The sequence below is a fragment of the Gamsiella multidivaricata genome, assembly GCF_025024155.1.
Source record: "Gamsiella multidivaricata strain RSA 2152 chromosome Unknown BC939scaffold_59, whole genome shotgun sequence".
NCBI lineage: Eukaryota > Fungi > Mortierellomycota > Mortierellomycetes > Mortierellales > Mortierellaceae > Gamsiella > Gamsiella multidivaricata.
In genome coordinates this window covers 136,024-154,165 of record NW_026251767.1, presented here as the reverse complement: position 1 = coordinate 154,165, position 18,142 = coordinate 136,024, and the positions used below count along the sequence as shown (strand labels likewise).

General features: G+C 50.5%; 4 protein-coding genes across 4 annotated transcripts; all 4 read right to left on the bottom strand.

Annotated features, from left to right (window-relative positions):
- Nucleotides 1–61: 61 nt before the first annotated feature.
- On the bottom strand, nucleotides 62–9,186 carry BC939DRAFT_505620 (uncharacterized protein; the record flags this gene model as incomplete). Its single annotated transcript, XM_051560688.1, has 10 exons — nucleotides 62–1,084; nucleotides 1,174–1,353; nucleotides 1,441–1,608; nucleotides 1,700–2,498; nucleotides 2,588–2,708; nucleotides 2,794–3,703; nucleotides 3,795–3,914; nucleotides 3,996–6,898; nucleotides 6,993–8,262; nucleotides 8,356–9,186. The coding sequence occupies 10 exons, from the start codon at nucleotides 9,184–9,186 to the stop codon at nucleotides 62–64; spliced, it is 8,325 nt and encodes a 2,774-aa protein (XP_051409489.1).
- A 774-nt stretch (nucleotides 9,187–9,960) lies between these two features.
- BC939DRAFT_505619 (uncharacterized protein) lies at nucleotides 9,961–12,681 on the bottom strand (the record flags this gene model as incomplete). Its single annotated transcript, XM_051560687.1, has 3 exons — nucleotides 9,961–10,019; nucleotides 10,112–10,226; nucleotides 10,321–12,681. 3 exons carry the CDS (start codon nucleotides 12,679–12,681, stop codon nucleotides 9,961–9,963), a joined length of 2,535 nt encoding a protein of 844 aa, XP_051409488.1.
- A 1,484-nt stretch (nucleotides 12,682–14,165) lies between these two features.
- On the bottom strand, nucleotides 14,166–15,676 carry BC939DRAFT_253272 (LITAF-like zinc ribbon domain-containing protein). Its single transcript, XM_051551016.1, has 2 exons — nucleotides 14,806–15,676; nucleotides 14,166–14,686 (listed from the first exon to the last, which is right to left on the bottom strand). The coding sequence occupies exons 1-2, from the start codon at nucleotides 15,329–15,331 to the stop codon at nucleotides 14,499–14,501; spliced, it is 714 nt and encodes a 237-aa protein (XP_051409487.1). The 5' UTR covers nucleotides 15,332–15,676; the 3' UTR covers nucleotides 14,166–14,498.
- Nucleotides 15,677–17,815, bottom strand: BC939DRAFT_253271 (insulin-induced protein-domain-containing protein). The gene is made up of 2 exons (XM_051551015.1): nucleotides 16,631–17,815; nucleotides 15,677–16,502 (listed from the first exon to the last, which is right to left on the bottom strand). Exons 1-2 carry the CDS (start codon nucleotides 17,659–17,661, stop codon nucleotides 16,022–16,024), a joined length of 1,512 nt encoding a protein of 503 aa, XP_051409486.1. The 5' UTR covers nucleotides 17,662–17,815; the 3' UTR covers nucleotides 15,677–16,021.
- Between the last annotated feature and the right edge of the window lie 327 nt (nucleotides 17,816–18,142).

Here is an 18,142-nt window from a genome sequence, read left to right as displayed (position 1 = left end):
TCAAGGCGAAGCGAAAAGGTCGATTGGACACAAAAGAAATATTATTTTTACTGTCTATCTCTTAATGCTTAACACCACCTGAGGACTGCGCTGGCCTAAGCTGCTGCTGTTGTTGTTTTCCCAGACCCCACTGTTGGCTACCTCGTTTCCTCTGGGCGTCCGACAAGATGTTAGGCAAGGTATTAGTACTCCAGCCCTGCTGAAGAAGAGGGTGTGCGGAACTCTCGCTCGAGGAGCGCTTTGCTTGCATGGTATCACCTCCATTTGGCACCGTCGGTGGTGATGTCTCTCCCTGTATCGATCTGGCGTCCGCAGCAACCGCAGTTGTTGATCCAGCCGTGGTAGCCTTTACCGAGCCTTCCGTAGACAGTCTAGGCGATTTTGTGTTTCCTATGTTCTGGGCCGAAAGGTCCACTGACTGCGAGGAATTGCGTTTCTTAGATGCGTCCCCCTGAGACTCTTTAACCCCCTCCATAGCCGTGCTTCCGCTGTCCGCTTTGACCGTTCCAGTATGGGCAATATTGATCAGGGCAGTCGAATCCGTAGCAGTATTTCCGTTCCCAGACACAGAGGCACGTCGACTCGCAGGCGTGCTGGAAGAGCCACTTGTGTTGACATCGATTTCCTTCTGAAGCTGCTCTACACAAATCGAGCTTCTCTGTCTCAGCGCCTGTGAGAACTCGAACTTTTTGTATCTCGAGTTGTAGAATGCCATCGGGCTAGGTGGGTTGGCTATTGAGGAAACATGCTTCGGTGAGGATCCGAGGATGGCGCTACCGCTACTAGGCGGGAACAACTGACTGAGACGATGATTAGAAGTCGTCGACGGATGCTTCGAGTGACCTCCACTCGAAACTGTAGCTTGTGCGGCCTGCGTGGCAGCGACGCTTTCGACAAGATTGGTCACTGTGTCGGAAGGAAAGCCGCCTCCGAATACAGAGAGCCGTGGATTGGAGCTGGCGGGAGCAGAGCTATAGAATATGCTGGAGGGCCGGGTTTCTTTGCTAGGGCCTTTGACAATCCATTGGAACTGCTCCAGAGCTGCTTGTGGTAGATGAAGCTGCTTGTACAACAGCTCGCCCAACTAGTGATCCAAAGATAATAAATACAGCGTTTAGGTGGACGATAAGTTTTGTTCATAATGTATCTTTCTTGTTCTACTGCTTTAATTACCTCGTAGTGACAGTGCGGGATGACCCACAGCTCGCTCTCAATAGTCGCTTCAAGCAGCAGACAATCGGTTAGGGCGGTGTATACGAACGTAGCATCATCCGGAAGCAATTGGCGGTGCACGACAGCGCTCAATAAGAGGTAGATCGCTTGTGAGTCAGCGTCCGCCGTTTGTTGTACAGACTATATAATACGTACAGATAAAGGAATTAGGTCTGGTATCAGCGTATCATCGACAACAAGGAGTAAGGCGTGTTGAGAGAAACCTACCTTCCAGGTGGTTTCCAAAAGGACGCGATATTTTCTGAGCACACCGGGTCTCATGTATGCTAGGTCGCGTCGAAGGTACAGAATCACTAAAGGCAAGAATGGCGAGATACGCCCACGCTGAAGACTCTTTTGACACTGATTCCAGGCAAACTTATTGAAACGATTGAGCTGAGCAGGAAGAAGTATCCAATTTAATGTTAATATAAAGGTCTCGACAGTTGTCCATGTTCATTTGAACTCATAAAGGACCTCAATTTACCTTTCCTGCTTGCGTGGGAGCAGACGAAGGGAGCATCTGGGAAGTGGCCGTGGATTTGCCTCCACTGGTATCCGTCGACTGAGTGGAGGATGACTTGGAATGCTCCAAGATTATGCTGCCGCCTGAAGTCATTGTGGTGGTAGTTTGCTCAGAACCAGACATCACAGCTATCACTTCATAGGCAGCCATTAGTAGATCCGAATCAGGTCCTGGTCGCGGAAAGTTGAGCGGCGTTGAAGATCCGACACCATTCTCAAACAAAAGACCAGAGATTGGGGACATGCCTCCGTCGCTGCTGAGGTGTCCGAACCCATCCCTGCCGTATCCGAAGTATCCATCCTGTCCTAACCGAATGACCATCTTGCTGGCGATCAAACACAGCCCACAGAAAGGTGCTAGTTCAAAATCATCCTCGTCTTCTTCCGTCTCGAATGAGGCACCGATGCCGCTTCCAGTCGCAGGGTCGTTTCTGGCGGGTTGACTCATGCTGCTGCTGCGGCCTTTTCTTCTCCGTCCTAGGCCAGCGCCAGCTGATGCTGCAGCCCCTACGGCCCCACCAATTGGCATAGCATTAATAATGATGAACCTTCTCCAGAGAATCTCGAAGATATCGGCTGCCTTGCCAAACTCTTGGTGGATGAAGAACGTTAATCCGAGCTCGAAGCGGTAGTTGATAGAAGGAATGCCCGCAGTTTCGCACGTTTGGATGCCTCGAGTGATATGGTTTAGGGCAGCAGGGATCATATTGCCTGTCTTGCGGGCATGATGACATGCCATCAGAAGGTAACTCGATCCGTTGCTATTGAACGAGAGCAACACGTTTACATAAGCGACGGAACCAAAAGCACTGATTCTTACAGTATGGATCCTACAATCGGGCAGACTTACGGGCATGTCTTCAGGCACTCATCGATGATTTCTCCTGCTCTTCCGAGAGATATGGATGGATCGTTCATTCCCCTGGGCAAGAACAGGTAATTGATCGATAGAAATAACGCCGCAAACGGAGCTAGGTAGAGATAAGTCAGTTCAAGCATTAGTAAGAGCATCGTCTGTTGCTCAAGTATAGGCAGCTATCCGGACAACATTCGTACCTCGACCATTTTTGCGGGTAAAGACTGCTTCCAGATCCTTGATGCCTTGCTCATGATTCGTCTGCAGCCCGATTGTCTTAAGTGCAGGCAACAACGATTTTGGAACGATCGAGACAATGAAATAAAACAGCCCTATTCCATAGCGCATGTAGTCCTCAATATCCTCCAGAACCTTGACAGCAGTCTTGATATCCTCTGCAGCCTTGGTCTGGTCCCTGAGAATACTCGCCAGACCCTTGGAAGTAGATGGGCTCGACGACAAGAACCAGGAGCCGCTGCGCTCACCCTCCTGAGGATACTCAAGGGAATCTGCTGGAGAGGTCGACAAAGATGCCGCTGAATGGTTCCAGCTGCTTCGTTTACCGAAGATAGACCAACGTGATCCCTCAGATGGCTGAGATGTCGATAGCGGCGCGCCTTTCTTGGAACTCGCCGGCGGATTGTTGGATGTGCCAGTAGGGATAGAAATGGGCATTGTTACAGTCTTGGTCAACTTGCCAGGGCGAGCGTTCTTGGTCGAGTGAGCAGATCGCTCCTCCTCTACTGCTGCTTGAACGCTGTGGTTCTGCCCAGCGTTAATCGACGCTCCTTTTTGATGGCCCCCGCTTTTGGATTGCGACTGCACCAGACTTGACAGCTTTTGCCACCGCTCCTTAGCGATTTCCATCTCCTGTTTGATCCGCATATATCCCTTCCACGCACGCCTTAGCTGTAGCCCACCCTTGATGTCTGAAAACGTTCCCTTGGTGTCTGAGGCCGATGTCAGCTGCAGAATACCGCGATAGAGCAAGGTGTCGTAGAAGGCCATTTCGCAATCCCACTTGTAGTTTTGTCGGAGGGTGTTGTCATTTGACGTGACTAAGGTAGCATCAGCACTGCATATCGATCGGTAGCTCATAAAGCTTGCATCCTACGAGACAAGTAAAGGAAAACGGCATACTGCTCAGTTTTGAAAACCATAAGTGCTGGCAGCCTCCGGCCAGTTGATGTTTGTTACTTACGAATTCCTGTCTCCTGTCCAGTATGCGGGATGCGACTTTTTCTGAGAGTTGAAGCGCATCCATGAGTTCTGAGTCGGCCTCGGAGAGCTGCCCACTGATCAACTGACGCACGACATGAACCTATCGAAACAACATACAGCATTAGCGCTGAACTCATCCGCGCTTAGTGACTATGTACTATTATTTTGAAAGGCAACCTACCTCTGCCGCTGCAAGACTCCACCTCGGGAAGGCCGTCGAATGCTCTTTGAAAACTTCGAGTGAGGCTGCAAACTCATTATTCCAGCACGCCATGATACCCTCTTGCAACGATGAAGGGTGCAAATGATGACGGCTCATCGGGGCTATGTGCTGCTTCTTCTGAAGCTTTCGTGCCGTGGCTGCTCGCTGGCCAGCCTTAGCCTTCAAGGATGAATGCGGCAAAGGTGGTTTATCAGCTGTTCCAGCGCCAAATCTTTCAGTAATTGGGATGCTCTGCTTTTGGTTTCTGGACTGAAGCATGATGTGCTCAGCGTCCTGAGTTGACGTTGAAAAGACAACCTCAACGTCGCTTCCATCGGCATCGGCTGCAGCTAATGCTGTCTTACTGACATGCCCCGCTTGGTGTTGCCGGTCAGGGGATCGAGACACGATGGGAATACTTCGGGGTTGAGTCGGTGGCAGATGGGTTCCTCTGTTCGCCAAGAGTCGAACCGGAGGTGGGCTTTGAGGTGGTTTTGGAAAGGTAAGAACTGGAGGCGACTGATGCTGCTGAATGGATCGCGATAATGCGGAGATGGACGAGATGGGCGAGGTTGGGGCCTCAAAAGCCGCTCGACTGGACGATGGAGGAGATGGAAGGTACTGCTTATGCTGCTGTTCCCTGTCCTGGCCCTGGTCCTGGCTCTGGCTCTGGCTCTGGGTCTGGGTCTGGCTCTGGGTCTGGGTCTGGGTCTGGCTCTGGTCCTGGTCCTGTGATTGTGCTCGTTGGGAAGTCTCAAGCAGTGGCAGCTGTGCTAGCTCCTTTTCCTGCTTTTCCTTCCTCTGTACCTGCTGCTGCCTCTTTTTCAGTTGAAGAGCCATCTCGAATAGAAGCTGGCCCTGCTGCTCCCTGACCTTTAGCTGCGACCTTGTGGTATCAAAGTAAGTCTCTATAGCCAGTTCCTGTAGTTGGACTGGTTCTTCTTGCACCTGAACTTCTTGATACGATAGCTCTGTGTTGGCCGAATCAGAGGGAAATGACTCGTGTCTAGAAACGGCATGGGCTTGCGACTCGACTTTAATTTCGTCCGCACGATGTTCATGCCGGTTGCTAACAATAGGACCGTCTGCGAACGCGCTTCGGCTGTCGAAAGACTGATATTTCAGAGGACTCGCGCGCCCAATGATCTCACGACCGTCTACTTCTGATCTATAGTAGGCATCGATATCATCAGCCTGTATAGGATGCATAGCTTGCGATCTGGCTTGCCTTGGAACATGTGCCGCGGACGCGAGATGATGACCATGGGTCATTGCAGGAATAGGCTGTCCCTGCATCCAGGGTCGTCGCCCTGCCGGGCCGGCAACAGGTACTACTGCCCGCACGTCTTCCAACTCGTTGATGGACACAATAGAGCGGTCGTCGTAGATAGATACCACAGAATGCACGTCGTCTTCGTAAATGGAGACCACAGATCGGTCGTCATATATGGAGGCGACAGAGTGCCCACCACCTAGAGGAGCCATACCTCCCTGCATTACTCTTGCGCCGCCTGTAACTCCGGGGACGATGGTCTCATATGTTCCATAAACGGGTTGCGCAAGGGGAGGCCCAGGCGCAGCGATCTGTGGCCCAGGAACGATGGCGGTCGCAGCGGGTACAATGACTTGTGGTTGAGGCTGAACGAAGGCTCGCGGTAGCGGCTGTGCCATTACAGGAGGCCGCATGACGGGGATAGGTTGTGGAACAGGCTGCGGAACAGGTTGAGGAGGAATTAAAACAGGACGAGGCCGGGGCATATAGACTGCAGGTTCCGACCTTGGCTGAACAATCACGCGAGGCTGAGGCTGCGGTATAGGTGGATGCTGGATGATAGGCTGTCGCGGCGGAATAACGATCTGTCTTGATGGCGGGTCAATTGCAACAGCTGGCTGAGAAGGAGATACAATTCCGATTGTTCCTGGCTGAGGATATTCCACGATGGCTGTCCTTTGAGATGGGATGTAAACTGCTGGCCCCGGTGCAGGTTCTATGATCACTTCATCCTGAAAGGACTGAGGGATATCATCCACAACACCCCAGGTGATCACACCTGTCGGTCGCTCTGCGTCCTGAGTATGCACCCACTGTCCTGGATTCGAAGTCGGCATAATCGCAGTTGGCTGGATGGTGAGCGTCGAGGGATCATCCACTACGACTATTCCACCAATGGCGATAGCCGAAGGGTGAGTATGACCTTGACGTATGGTACCAGTATCCCGAATGTCGTTGCCACCGACCTTGTCCTCTTCATCCATGACGATGTGCTCGATTCTTTGGTGGATATGTATCCTGCGATACCCTGGTTCCCCCTCGTTAAGATTTTCTCCGATGGCTTCTGTTATGTCTGGGCAACTGGTTCCCTCTATCTTAGGTCCTGGAAGGGTGCTCCCCGAAGTAGGGTCGATATCCACCTCCAATTCTAGTGTCGTTCTTCCGATCCATTCCTGAGTATGGCCTTCATTCGACTCATGGCCATGCTGATCATCCTGTCCGTGATTCCTGTCACCGTCAACCGCAGGTCCCTGAATATCGAGCTTGATTCCATCTAGAGGTTCAAAATGTTGCCCGGGGATTCCGTGAATGGTGCCCAACAAAGACGAATCCCCAAAATCATTGATACTCTCTCCATTTTTCTCAAGAGAAGCCGTGGAGCTCTCTTTGATGTCCAGCTGAACAACATTTCCGCCAGTGAATCTTGGACCAAGCGCGTTCTCCAATTCAGCCGCAGGACCCTCTTGAAACTGATGTTCGGAGCAATTGTCCTCCTCGCACAGTACCGCCATGATCTCCTTTTGCGATGATATGTTGAGCTTGAGAGTGGACAGGCCGTGAATGTGGTGCTGGTGGCCCTCCGGGACAACATCTCCGTTTGGTCCGGTATCTGTATTAGTTATTAAAACGATACAGTTAGCCTTTGGTTTGCATCTAACGTGCTACTACGTTGGCACGTTGGCTGGCGGTCTACACTGTCATACCTCCTTCTGACGCATCGATCGCTGTGCCTATTTTTTCTCTTTCAACAGCCGGCTCCTCAAAATGAGGATATCTTCGATGCTCCACATGATCATCCAGCAAACCAGGAACGGGTTCGAGAAGTGTCGATAGTCGCGTCTGTGATGGCTCCTCTACAGTAATGACTGATCCTGAGAGGCTAATGTCGATTTTTACTTCAGACTGTAGTTCATCTGCAAGCGGTTCGCTCTCTTTTGAATTATCAAGTGCTGTCATGGTGGTGTCGTTGAGCTCCGCCTTGATAGTATCATCGAATTCCAGCTGCTTATGTGAGTCGTATGTGCCATTTCCTTCCCCTTGGTCATCGTCCTGTAATACCGCAGAGACGTCTCCTACTCCTTGGCCAAGGTCCATCTCATCATCCGAGTCCTCGACAAAGATGCCCGAATAAATGATATTATGGCCACCAGTCCATGTCCTCCTTCCTGTCCCGTTGGGATCGAGATTCGAGCGCAAGGATCGCTTCCTCGGCGCATATCCCATAGTCAATCCGCCAGATACAGCTGCCGCACCCGAAGCACCTGCTGCCGCCAGTCGCATATCGTACGAAGATGAGGAGTCCTGTTGTCTCTGAAGTGTCCATGAGAGCGGCGCCCGATTCATATTGGAAGAGTCATTAGGTAATGCCTGAGGCGATAGAATGGATCGAGGAGGAATGACCGAAGAGGATGCTGTGGGCGAGAAGGCGTAGACCTGCTGTCTCCGTGCATCCTGAAATGCTAGTAACGTGGCCATGTCCTGGTCCTCTCCGCCATCTTCGTCGCCATCCCCCTCGCCACGAAAATCACCATTGCCAGCTCCACCATCGTCTTCATCGCTTCCGTCATCCATCTCACGAGTGCGAGCAGTAACGGAGGTTGATTTTTTGCGGTCGATATTCACTTTGATAAACATATCTGGGTCATCCTCCTGTTCCTCATCCTGCTCCTGCACGGCATCAAACGGAGAACTGCCCATTGTTCCGTATGATGTACCCCGCCGCAATGCCTGTGTCCGGCTATGAGAGATTGCTCCGATATATCGGGACTCGCGCGAGAATGTGATGCTGTCGCTCAAGTGTGGATCGTATGCATAAGCAAGAGTCGCAGACATGGGTGTGTGAGCGGAATATGAGATCCAATGAAGTTGTGTCAGGACCACAGATACAGCATACTGCGCGATGAGCGTAGCAGTGATCTCGAGACGATGCTGTATGACCATGTTGACCTCGAACATTGTACGCAAGGTAATTAGCTAGTAGGGTTATTGCAAGGCAGGGATTAATCGACCAAGATCGATAATACAAGGTTTCATACTTGGCCTGTTTTCCCATAGTATGATACATACCACGCAAATAAAGATGACCACGGCATTGTAGTTCCCGTCACTGTAACGAACCGTGAATGCCATCGTCGAAATGCGTACGATAGCCATGACTGTCAATGGCCATGCTACCTTTTCCCAGCTCCATGTCCATGTTCCTTCTGGTGCCTGTCCCTCTCCGCCTGTCACTGGTCCGTGTAAGCCAGCCATTGCTGTGAACACAATTAGGATAATCAGGTCCAACCAGCATATCATCTTTGACCGCCAAGCTCTTTTCTGCTTCAGCAAATAATCCTGTCCGGATGTCCCAAAATACGACGCTCCATCGTCCACCGAGTCATCCGGATCAGTGAGAGCTGGGGTTGTGCTATCGATGGTATAGAGCGAGTTGAGATCAGATGCCGAGTCCTGAAGGAACGCGTCGTGAGCAGCTGACCCCCTCGATCGGATCCAGGTCCTTCCACCGGCTCTTGATGCGCCATTAGCACCCTGTGTCCCTGCGCCGTTAGAGGATAACGATGTTATAGGGTCAAAAAGGTTGTAGTTGCGTGGTGGCACTCGACGATCGAAACTGGATGGCTGGCCATTGTATTGACTGGAGAAATTAAAGTTGCTGCTGCTGCCGTTGGAGCTTGCGCTGGTTCCTTGCAGGAGAGATATTCTCGCAGAGTCGTTCGGGCCAAGCAGGCTTGAGGAGCAGGTCGAATGTCTGATTGAAAATGAGGAGGTGGAAGAGGGAAATGGCTGGTGTTGTTGGAGTAAGGACAGCTGCTGTTGGTGCGATATTGGTTGGGGGAGCCTGTCTCTGGCCCTGGAACTAGAGCTTGAGGGCGGAGTTGTCGCGGTGGTTGACATGGTCCTTGCACAGCACCTCACACTTTACTTTTCAGCGCAATGCCTTCGCGAAATGGAGTGATGATTTTGCCGTCAGATATATCCTGGGCTCAGCCAGGAGTGGGATGGATGGTGTGCAATGCGGATAGTGCGATGGTAAAAGAGTGTCGAGGGCAAAGCTCGGGGTGAGAGGAGGAGATGGGCTGCAGTGTAGAACGACAAGTAGGCAGGGAGGTCGAGCGAGAGGTGGAGGTGGAACAAGAGTTACTCCTGTCTTTGCTGTCCCTGTCTGTCCGCATGGCGCGGTGACGAACTGACGAGGGTCAAGGCGGACAGGAACAAAAAAGGGGCAAAGTGCAGCGACACCAACAAACAATAAACAGCGGCATCGACATCAGGTGGATTTTTGTATGACAAAAAAAACTCCTCGTCTTCGTGTGACCAACACGGCATTCGATCCTGCTTACACATCCCTATGTACCCCCGTTGCAACCCCTGCCCCTGACCTCGTCCTTTATCAACTTTTAATATCATCTAACGAGTAAAGTGGACGGGGCTTTCCTCGCTAAGCTCCTCCTTGTATTTGCAGTAGGCATTTGGTGATTGAAAACTGGGTTGATCCTTTCGACGCGTCCATTGCTGGAACCTGAATTGTCTGCACAGTTGGCTAACCCATAACGCAACGCAGTAGAGTGTTCAGGGACGTAGGAATATAGCACTCATTATTATTATTACTACTATTATTATTATTATTATTATTATTATTATTATTATTGCTATTACTATTATTACAATTTACAGGTCGAGCCTAAAGAGTTCTCCGTAGAGATGATGCACCAGGATATCCAAGGGTCCTAATAAGAACATGACAAAACAATGCGTCAATAAATGTTGTCTGAAGAAAAGCTCAAGACCACCATGGCATGCTAAAGGCCAATTCCCTTACCTGGCATCATGAAGCTGCTGCAGTGTGGATTGTTTGCGATAGAGTCCTTGAAGACTCGCAGGAATGTGGTGTCCATGAATGAGTAAAGAGGATCCTGCATCCGAGCTACTACGGTCTGTCATAAGAAAGCACAGGCCATTAGTCCATAATCGCGATGGCTTCCATCGCATAACGGTCTGCTGCTGTACGCATACCTATATGTACTTTACCTTGGTCAGAGCATTCAAAAGGGCAGCCTCTTGCTCCTTAGCATCTTGAAAAGCCTTGTCGGCGGTGCTCAGCGATGCCGGCTCGCATGCACTGTGCCGAACACTCGTCTGGGTGATGACCCTCAGATCTGGATAATTCGCTTTGATATAGTCCAGCATGTTGGTCATGACCATCGTATACCGCTGCCGCAACAACTTCCTGCGCTTATCCTGGCTGTCCTTGACCTGATCTTGATCCGCTTTGGTCATCTTCCTGTTACTCCTTTCTTGAGTAAGACTGATGGCGACCCGTGGATCGAACTCCCAAAAGTGCCCGTTGCTGACCAAGACCACAGGTTTGCGCTCAGCATCACCCTCAGTTGAATCCCTTCGTGTTGATACCTGTTCTCGATGCGCAGCCGAGTCTTTGACAATATCATCAAGACTCTGCGCCCACTCTAGGTTGATTATATCGCGGTCCAAGTCCGATCCGACTGACATTTCGCTCTCAGAAGCCCCACCTAGGTCATATCCGTTACTTGATAATCCAGTATCCTTCACTCCTACCAACCATTGCCACCATCGAGATGCTGTGTTCTTCACCTTCTGAGAGCCCTTTGACCGATCGTCGTGGATACTAATGCTCGCTGGTTCACAAAGTGGCACTGTTCCTACAAGCTTGCAATCCGGATGGAGCCCACCGGTGTCCAAGTTGGAGAGCTCTGTAGTAGATTTCAGAGCATGTTTCGCTACCTGGCCTATCAACATCCCTGAATCCCAGAGAACGTCCGAGCGAATAAATGTTACGAGCGTCAGGTTGGATATTCTGTCAACAAGTCGCATCTGTCCCGGCTTGGCCTTTCTGTAGATTGCTGACCGACTCTTGGATGCTCCTGTTGATGACCTTGACTCTGAGTGCGGTGGGCTGTCAGATCCAGGAGCAATCTTGAACTCGACAACAGGCGGACTTTCGGATTCGATCCGATATTCCAATGAGTTCAGCGCTGCCTTGTCATCGACGTCGGATCCAGCAATCTCTGACCGATAATCCCTCAAAAGCTGGTTCTGCATCCCCAAGATCAGACACTCGATGGCGAGGTATTCTTGTTCCAAGAACTTGTCACCGATCATTACCAAGGGTGCTCTTTTCAACACTTCCACAAAGTCTTCCGCATCGAACTTAGGCAGCCTGCATTCTCCCAGATCTGGCTGTCCTTGTCTCTGACGCTGATTTTGTCGGTCCCGCCTTTGGTCCGGCTGCCAGTGGTAGTTTTTCAGATGCCAGGCGTGCTCCTGATCGGCCTGCAGCAAATCAGTGCCATAGAGCGTGGTGGTATTATCGAGAACGGATGGTGTCAGGAGGTAGCGTTCGTTCCAAATGTTAGATCGGCATCCATTGCGACCGTAGCCCGTCCAGCTCAAATCTTGGTCCGGTTTCCACTCTGGGGCTTTGCCTTGTGTTTTGATGTTAACCCATTGACCGCTCGCAAGGTCTTCCAGGTTGCATATCCTGGCTGTCGAGCTGCTGGGTGCTGTCTTGACTGGCTGGTTTTTGATCCCTGTGCTATTGCTGCCGCCAATCGATCCATTATGCTGTTCCACCTCTGTTGACTCGTCCTTGCCATCTGACCCAGGGTTTGTTTTCGTGCCACTGCTAGGATCCTTCGGGCTATCATTCCCCTTGTTCGGCACTTTCTTGGGCGACTGATACTTCTTCCCGCGATTGCGATCTCGTCGTGGTCCAGAGCCCGGATCAAGCACCATATCGCTACCGATTCCAGCTATAGGGGTAGCTGGCGGTCCAAGATCCTTGTGGTGCTGCAGCTGGCTTAAGAGATATCCTCCCGAGAACACTGTCAAGACAAGCGAGATCAAGATAAGACTCAGAAACCAGCTTTTCCGTCGTTTGCTGCTGACGATAGCAGCTATTGATGTCGAGATGATTGACCGTAAATAGCCGATTGTATCTGGTATTAGTCGCCATGGTGATATTTCTGCTATGCGTGTTGTGAGCATGAGTCCGTGAGAGAGACGGCTATAGAGTCTTCTGTTCCACCATGAAGCGCGATGATGGCTGCTACCAAGTTGTGTCCTGTGAGAATGCGAGCCAGCTACCGGCCCTTGTCGCCAGGGGACCCATGGATTTCTCAGCCAGTCCCTGATGCTCGGCCTTGTAGTGGGTCTCATTTGTCTCTGAGAGGGTTGACCAAGCAGCCTGTCATCGGTATCAGAGCGGGTACTGTCGCTGCCCTCGCTTGGGCGCCGCCCGTGTCCAAACTCATCGTCCTGGTCGAATTCCCGATGCCCGACACGTTGCTCAACAAGACTGCCAAAAAGACCCTCAATCGGTCCGCCCTCATTCGAGTCGATCGAGATGCTCATGACCCTCCTGATGCTATTCTCGTAATTCCTGCACGGCTGTTCGTCGAGATACTGAGTGACTGAGTGGTTGGGTGTGCTTTCGGATACCCTCTGTTGTCTTCATTTTAGATGGAGCCCATACCCAGGTACCCTTAATTTTAGGCCATTGTTCGACCCTTGTCCTTATTCGGTCCCTGCCTAGCCTCCAAAAAAAAAAAGTCAATTGTGTCGAGGCTGCTGCAGTACCAGATCTGGCTTCAGTATCTTTGAGTAAAGATATATCAAGTATTTCTTCCTTGTTGGATGTCACTCTTTGCAGCGCATAAAAGACTTGCCTCACACCTTGGATGATGTACAATATCTCCGTCGTCGACACATACACGCACACTTTTTTTCCCTTTCCCATCCCCTCTCTTTTCAATATTCAACTTCAACTGCCACCAACAACTGAACATGGCAATCTTCGGCGCGGATCAGCAGGTTTTTCAAAAGTTTTGATGCTGAACAGCCCCCGATACCGTCATCATTCCCACCCGCGTCAACCACAAGCCTGAAGAGCGTTGTACCCTGTGGAAAAGTGCTCGACCGGTTTTTGAAGATGCCAAGTGCGCTATGAACAGCAAGGATTTCGTCGAGTTCTTGGCCGATGATAATGATAAAAAATAAGCTCGCGTTATAGAACGGCAAATGACTGCTATAGCGATGGCGATCATCAAGGATCATCAAAAAACGGCCTTAGTGACCTTTGATTGACATAATACAGGCCGGTACCCAGGAAAATCGAGTACCATACAGGAATAACACTCGGCAAGGCCTTGAAGAGACACCAAGCAAAAAATGAAATGCTTCCTCTGGTCCCCTGACCGACTCTACCCTTGGTCCACCATCAATAACATCCAAAATCGTGGCAGACATGTACCCTTCAAGCCAGCACACAGCGAATACTGTCTCTGGACCGCAACAAGGAACTCAGCCTCACATTAGCGATCAACAACGGCAGCAGGAAGATCCACGCCTTGCAGTTGCCTGAGAGGGTTCAGAAATACTTACAATTCTACACCTCGTAAGCCCAGGCCACTGCCGCTGGCCGTCCAATACAGGTAGCGAGCACCAAGAATGGACTGCGGTCATGGTCTCCGCTCCACCCAACTTACTCTCATCAACGACCACCATAATGCAATGCCTTGTCCACGCAAATATGGGTTGAAGAGCAATATTTGGGGGTAGGCGCTAAATGGTTCCAGGCCACTGCATATCTATACCGTGCAGCGTTCAAACAGAGCAACAGTACAATAGCACTGACTCTTTGTGTGAAGGATGACAAAATGGTTGGCGGTACAAATGTGAAGGCGAGGGAGGAGTGCAGGTATGCGTCCTTTAACCATCCATTTCTTTCAAGAGTTCACATCGAACGCAGTAAGGCATGATGAACTCCAACTATAGTTAGAAGCATGTCCAGCAATCTGGAGACCTCAGGGATTCATAACGCTGAAAAAGCAACGCTCTCGTGTGTCGGCATATAGCGTAATGGCTGACCAGCACTCAAGCCAAAGGACTTTTGTTTTTGGAGACAAGATAAGCGTCCTAATCTGCTACCTTTAAATAAAACGTTAGTAAGATCCGTGTTCAACAGCTGTCGATAACTGCAGCATGCATGCGTGTGTCTTCAGTGGATATTCTGCGTTTGCAAAAATTTATCTTTTTACAAGACTGAAAGTAACAACAATATCTCGACCCTCTTTCTCTGAGTGCGGAGCAAACTATTGGATAGAGTGGACATGACTTTAAGCTGTATACTTGGCAAATGCCCAGGAATCCTTTGGAGACCCCTTCCTTGTTCAGTCTAGGCGCCTGACCGGATAGGTCCTCCCCTTGCTCCGCGAATACAGCCCGATATCCTCCTGACAGTTCGGACACGAGTGCATGATATCCTTCCACGAGGTCATACACAGCGGAAGTAGACAACATCCGCATGACGAGACTCCTGCAAGCAGCAAGATCAAGACCCCCAGGTACGTGCACGATCCTATTTTTATACACATAATACAACATACAAAGCGCAGATTTCAGGATGGCGATTGATTAGCGCAAGAGCCCATGTGGACCACGTTGTTTTCTTAATGTGCCTGGATTGTAAAACCTTACCATTTTCGGGCAAAGTCTCTGTCTGCACTAAATGGCGACAGTGCTGGCAGACCACAAGTCCGGGGTTATTCCTTAACTCCTCGATCCTCGCAGGTGGTCGCATCAAAATCATGGGAGGTCCCACGACATTCGTAATCTGTGAATTCGTTGGCGGGTGGTATATGGTGTGTGGTGGAGGCATAAGTTGCTGCTGTTGAGGATGCAGCTGTTGAGGATGCAGCTGTTGAGGATACAGCTGTTGGGGATACTGATGCAAGTGGCCATGCGGCGGCGCTTGATAGCCAGAAGAAGGAGAGATACCTGACTGGACGAACGGTTGCGGATTCATATACTGCAGCGTGGGGTAGAGTTCCGTGGAAGAAGAGCTGGGTACATTGGGGGAGCCGAAGGGCGCTGCTGGCCCAGGTGTGATGTAGGGAGAAGATGGAGCCTCTGAAGGTGTGTATGGTGGTGGTTGGGCGTTGTTGACGCCGTCGTCGTCGTCATCTTCTGGCAGACGACTGTAGTTTACTTTCTTGTTATTCATATCAAAGAAAACACTGGGTCGCAGTGGTGGGTGTGAGTCAGGATGGCGAATGAGAGAACAAGGTCGTTGAAATCATTGGATCAACATCCGATGAGGAGCATTGGACGCGATCTCGTGTCATTTGTACTTGTCATACGCCCTGTGCGCCTACATGATCCTCTATCCCCTCCCTCTTTTTCTTTGATTTTGCTCAGCAGCCCCACCATACCCAAAGAAAATTGAATCCTTTAACATCGTGAACATCCGAGTATAATCAGAGTATCGGAACCAGAGCTTAGCTCTGGAGTGCTTGTTGTCGCGGTTGTATTAGAGGCTGTAACAGCGGTGTCGATATAAAAAACTAGTGTACAATGTTGATGTATAAGCGTGCATGGCATGTCGCTGATTGTGAATGTTAGGCGGATGCCTCAATCCGGCTCGATATCATGTCCTTTCATTGCATCTGAATTCCTGTCCTTGATCTTCTTTGTTTTTTTTTTTGCTCGAGGTTCTGACGATTACTCTGACTTTGCATGAATCCGATTGGTGCCGTTGGAATAATACCATGCCTCAGGAACAACGTCCAACTGCCTGCCAATGCTTCCAAAACAGACCGAGGACGAGTATAAAATACAAGGAATCCATGATCCGACGCCAAAAAAGTCTGCCCGCGTAAAGCTACAGCGATCAAGAGAACAAAGTTGTATTAGTTCAGTTGTCAACTCCAAGACAGTATTCCTTTTTCTTTATGTAATCTTCCAGGAACCGAACAAGTGAACCATGGCACCGAAGTTCACGGCTGACGCACTCCAGAATCGAGAAAAAAAAATGCATCCAAGACCCAGTCTTCGAGGGGCCGCCTTGGTCGTTGCATGCCCGAGGGATGCAGCATAAAATGAAATAAAAAAAATGCTCACCCCGGAGGACAAAGGAGATGCGGATCATAATAATAAAAAACCACAAACAAGCAATAAAAAGCACATACCTATACCAGCCATTCAGGACCAAGAAATACGCAACCGTCGTCCCCATGGATGCAACTGTCAGCGAGATCACAAACCCATGGACCGTCCTGTCAAAGAGGAACCAGAGTGCCACCGAAATCAACGCCAGCGTGCAGGAAACCTGCAGACTGCTAGTCATCGGCAGCTTCGATGCTGCATAGTTCACGCCAATGAATCCACCCAAGCATCTGTTTTTTTAAAAAAAAAAAAAAAAAAATTAAGAGAGCGATGGTCGGTTAGTACAGATGGACGGTCTCAGAGTAATCATTCGATGTTTTCGCAGCCGAGTGTGATCCCCCAACCCAAGGTATTTTACCTCATAACACTGGACCAGTCCCGACCGTTGCGCCGGACGCGTCTGCCCCACCAGAGGTAATCCCCGAGTGGATAAATAGTGCCGATCAGGACCGCGGACGCTCCACAGGTCGGAGGAAGCCACGAGGCTGTGTCCCAGAGATGAGGCACGTTGCTTGGATATTCCACGAGCTGGTGTTGAGTTTGTAGGTGGTCAATGATCAGTGAGAAGACAAAGCCGAGCACAAAGAGGATCAACGCTCGAATAGGGTAGTAAAGAGACAGGGCAACGTCGAACAGAAACAGATAGGGTCCATCCGCGACTAATCCGAGCGCAGGTCGTCGACTTTTGTTTCCGGGTATCGTCGTGTTGGTCTCCGCAGGCGACAAATCCGGTGAAGGCGCCATAGAGTGGGTCGAGGATCTGGGCCTTGCTGTAGTCGTGGTAGTGGTCGTTATTGTGGTAGTGGTTATTGTCGCTGAGTTATTTGTACTTGCAGAACGTGAGCGCCTGTAAAGTGGTGAATGTCGCTGGAGTGATTCAAAAGATGAATCTAGTTGCTGCAGTTCGTCCCTGTCGCTCCCGCTGTCCGAATGAGAAGCAGACGATGTCGGCAAAAACATGGAATGGGCGTGCTGACTGCTCGATATAAATCGCTGTCGCTTAGAATAGTAGTTCTTTGGCCGAAGATTGACTGTAGAAGAGGGCCCCGAGTGTGAAAAAGACTTTAGCGTCTCCGGGGTTGAACAACAGTAGGACAAACAGGTTCGAGCTGAACAACAAGGGCGTGAGGAGGTGTGCGGACGTGAGGAATTGATGCTAGGTGTCGATCGGCTGGAAGAGGAGGATGACAGGAACGGAAGATATGACAAAAGCTGCTGAAAGGTCGAGGGAGATGCGTGAGTGTCCAATGAAGCGGAAGGAGAAGAGGAGGTGGTGGTAGGGAGGGAGGTGGGGAAACGAAAAGAGGAAGCGGATTTCGAAGGAGCCGAGGTCAGGCCGCCTTTTGTCGGCGACGAGACCATGGCCGCAAATGCTCTGCTTTCCGTCATATGATAAAACCACGGACTGGGATAATGAACGACTCTTTTTTTATGTTTTTTTCTTCCAAAGGGCTAGGTTTCCGTGAAAAAAGGAGGCGGGATAGTTCTTGAATGGGTCAAGGCGCTGTGCTTCCCGTGGATGTGTAGATGCGTTCTTTGATTTGTAGTGTGATGAAATGTGGGGGGAGGGTTGGCAAAAGCGTGTCCTTTGTCTTCTTGGTCGCCAGTTGTACAGAAGTGGAGTAGTAGGCGAACTAGTTTGCTGGCAGAAGTGTCCTGTGAATACGAGAGAGACAGAAGGATAGGCGGAAAAGGAAATGACAGCAAGCAGAATGGGTGGAGAGAGAGAATGGCGAAGAGAGGAGAGAAGGAACAAAGGGCGTGTGGACAGCAATCGCGTACCAAAGAAGGCGGATGCGACCGTTTGCTTTATATCAGCCGAGGCAGTTCATGTGCATGCCCCGGTAGAGTGGCACCATTTTGCCCAGGA

Bases quoted from the DNA above. Each gene is read 5' to 3' on its own strand.
- BC939DRAFT_253272 (XM_051551016.1), bottom strand. From the start codon at position 15,331: ATGAATAACAAGAAAGTAAACTACAGTCGTCTGCCAGAAGATGACGAC. The intron at 14,687-14,805 runs GTAAGGTTTTAC...GTATAAAAATAG, and splicing joins AGAGACTTTGCCCGAAAATG to GATCGTGCACGTACCTGGGG.
- BC939DRAFT_253271 (XM_051551015.1), bottom strand. From the start codon at position 17,661: ATGACGGAAAGCAGAGCATTTGCGGCCATGGTCTCGTCGCCGACAAAA. The intron at 16,503-16,630 runs GTAAAATACCTT...TTAAAAAAACAG, and splicing joins GACTGGTCCAGTGTTATGAG to ATGCTTGGGTGGATTCATTG.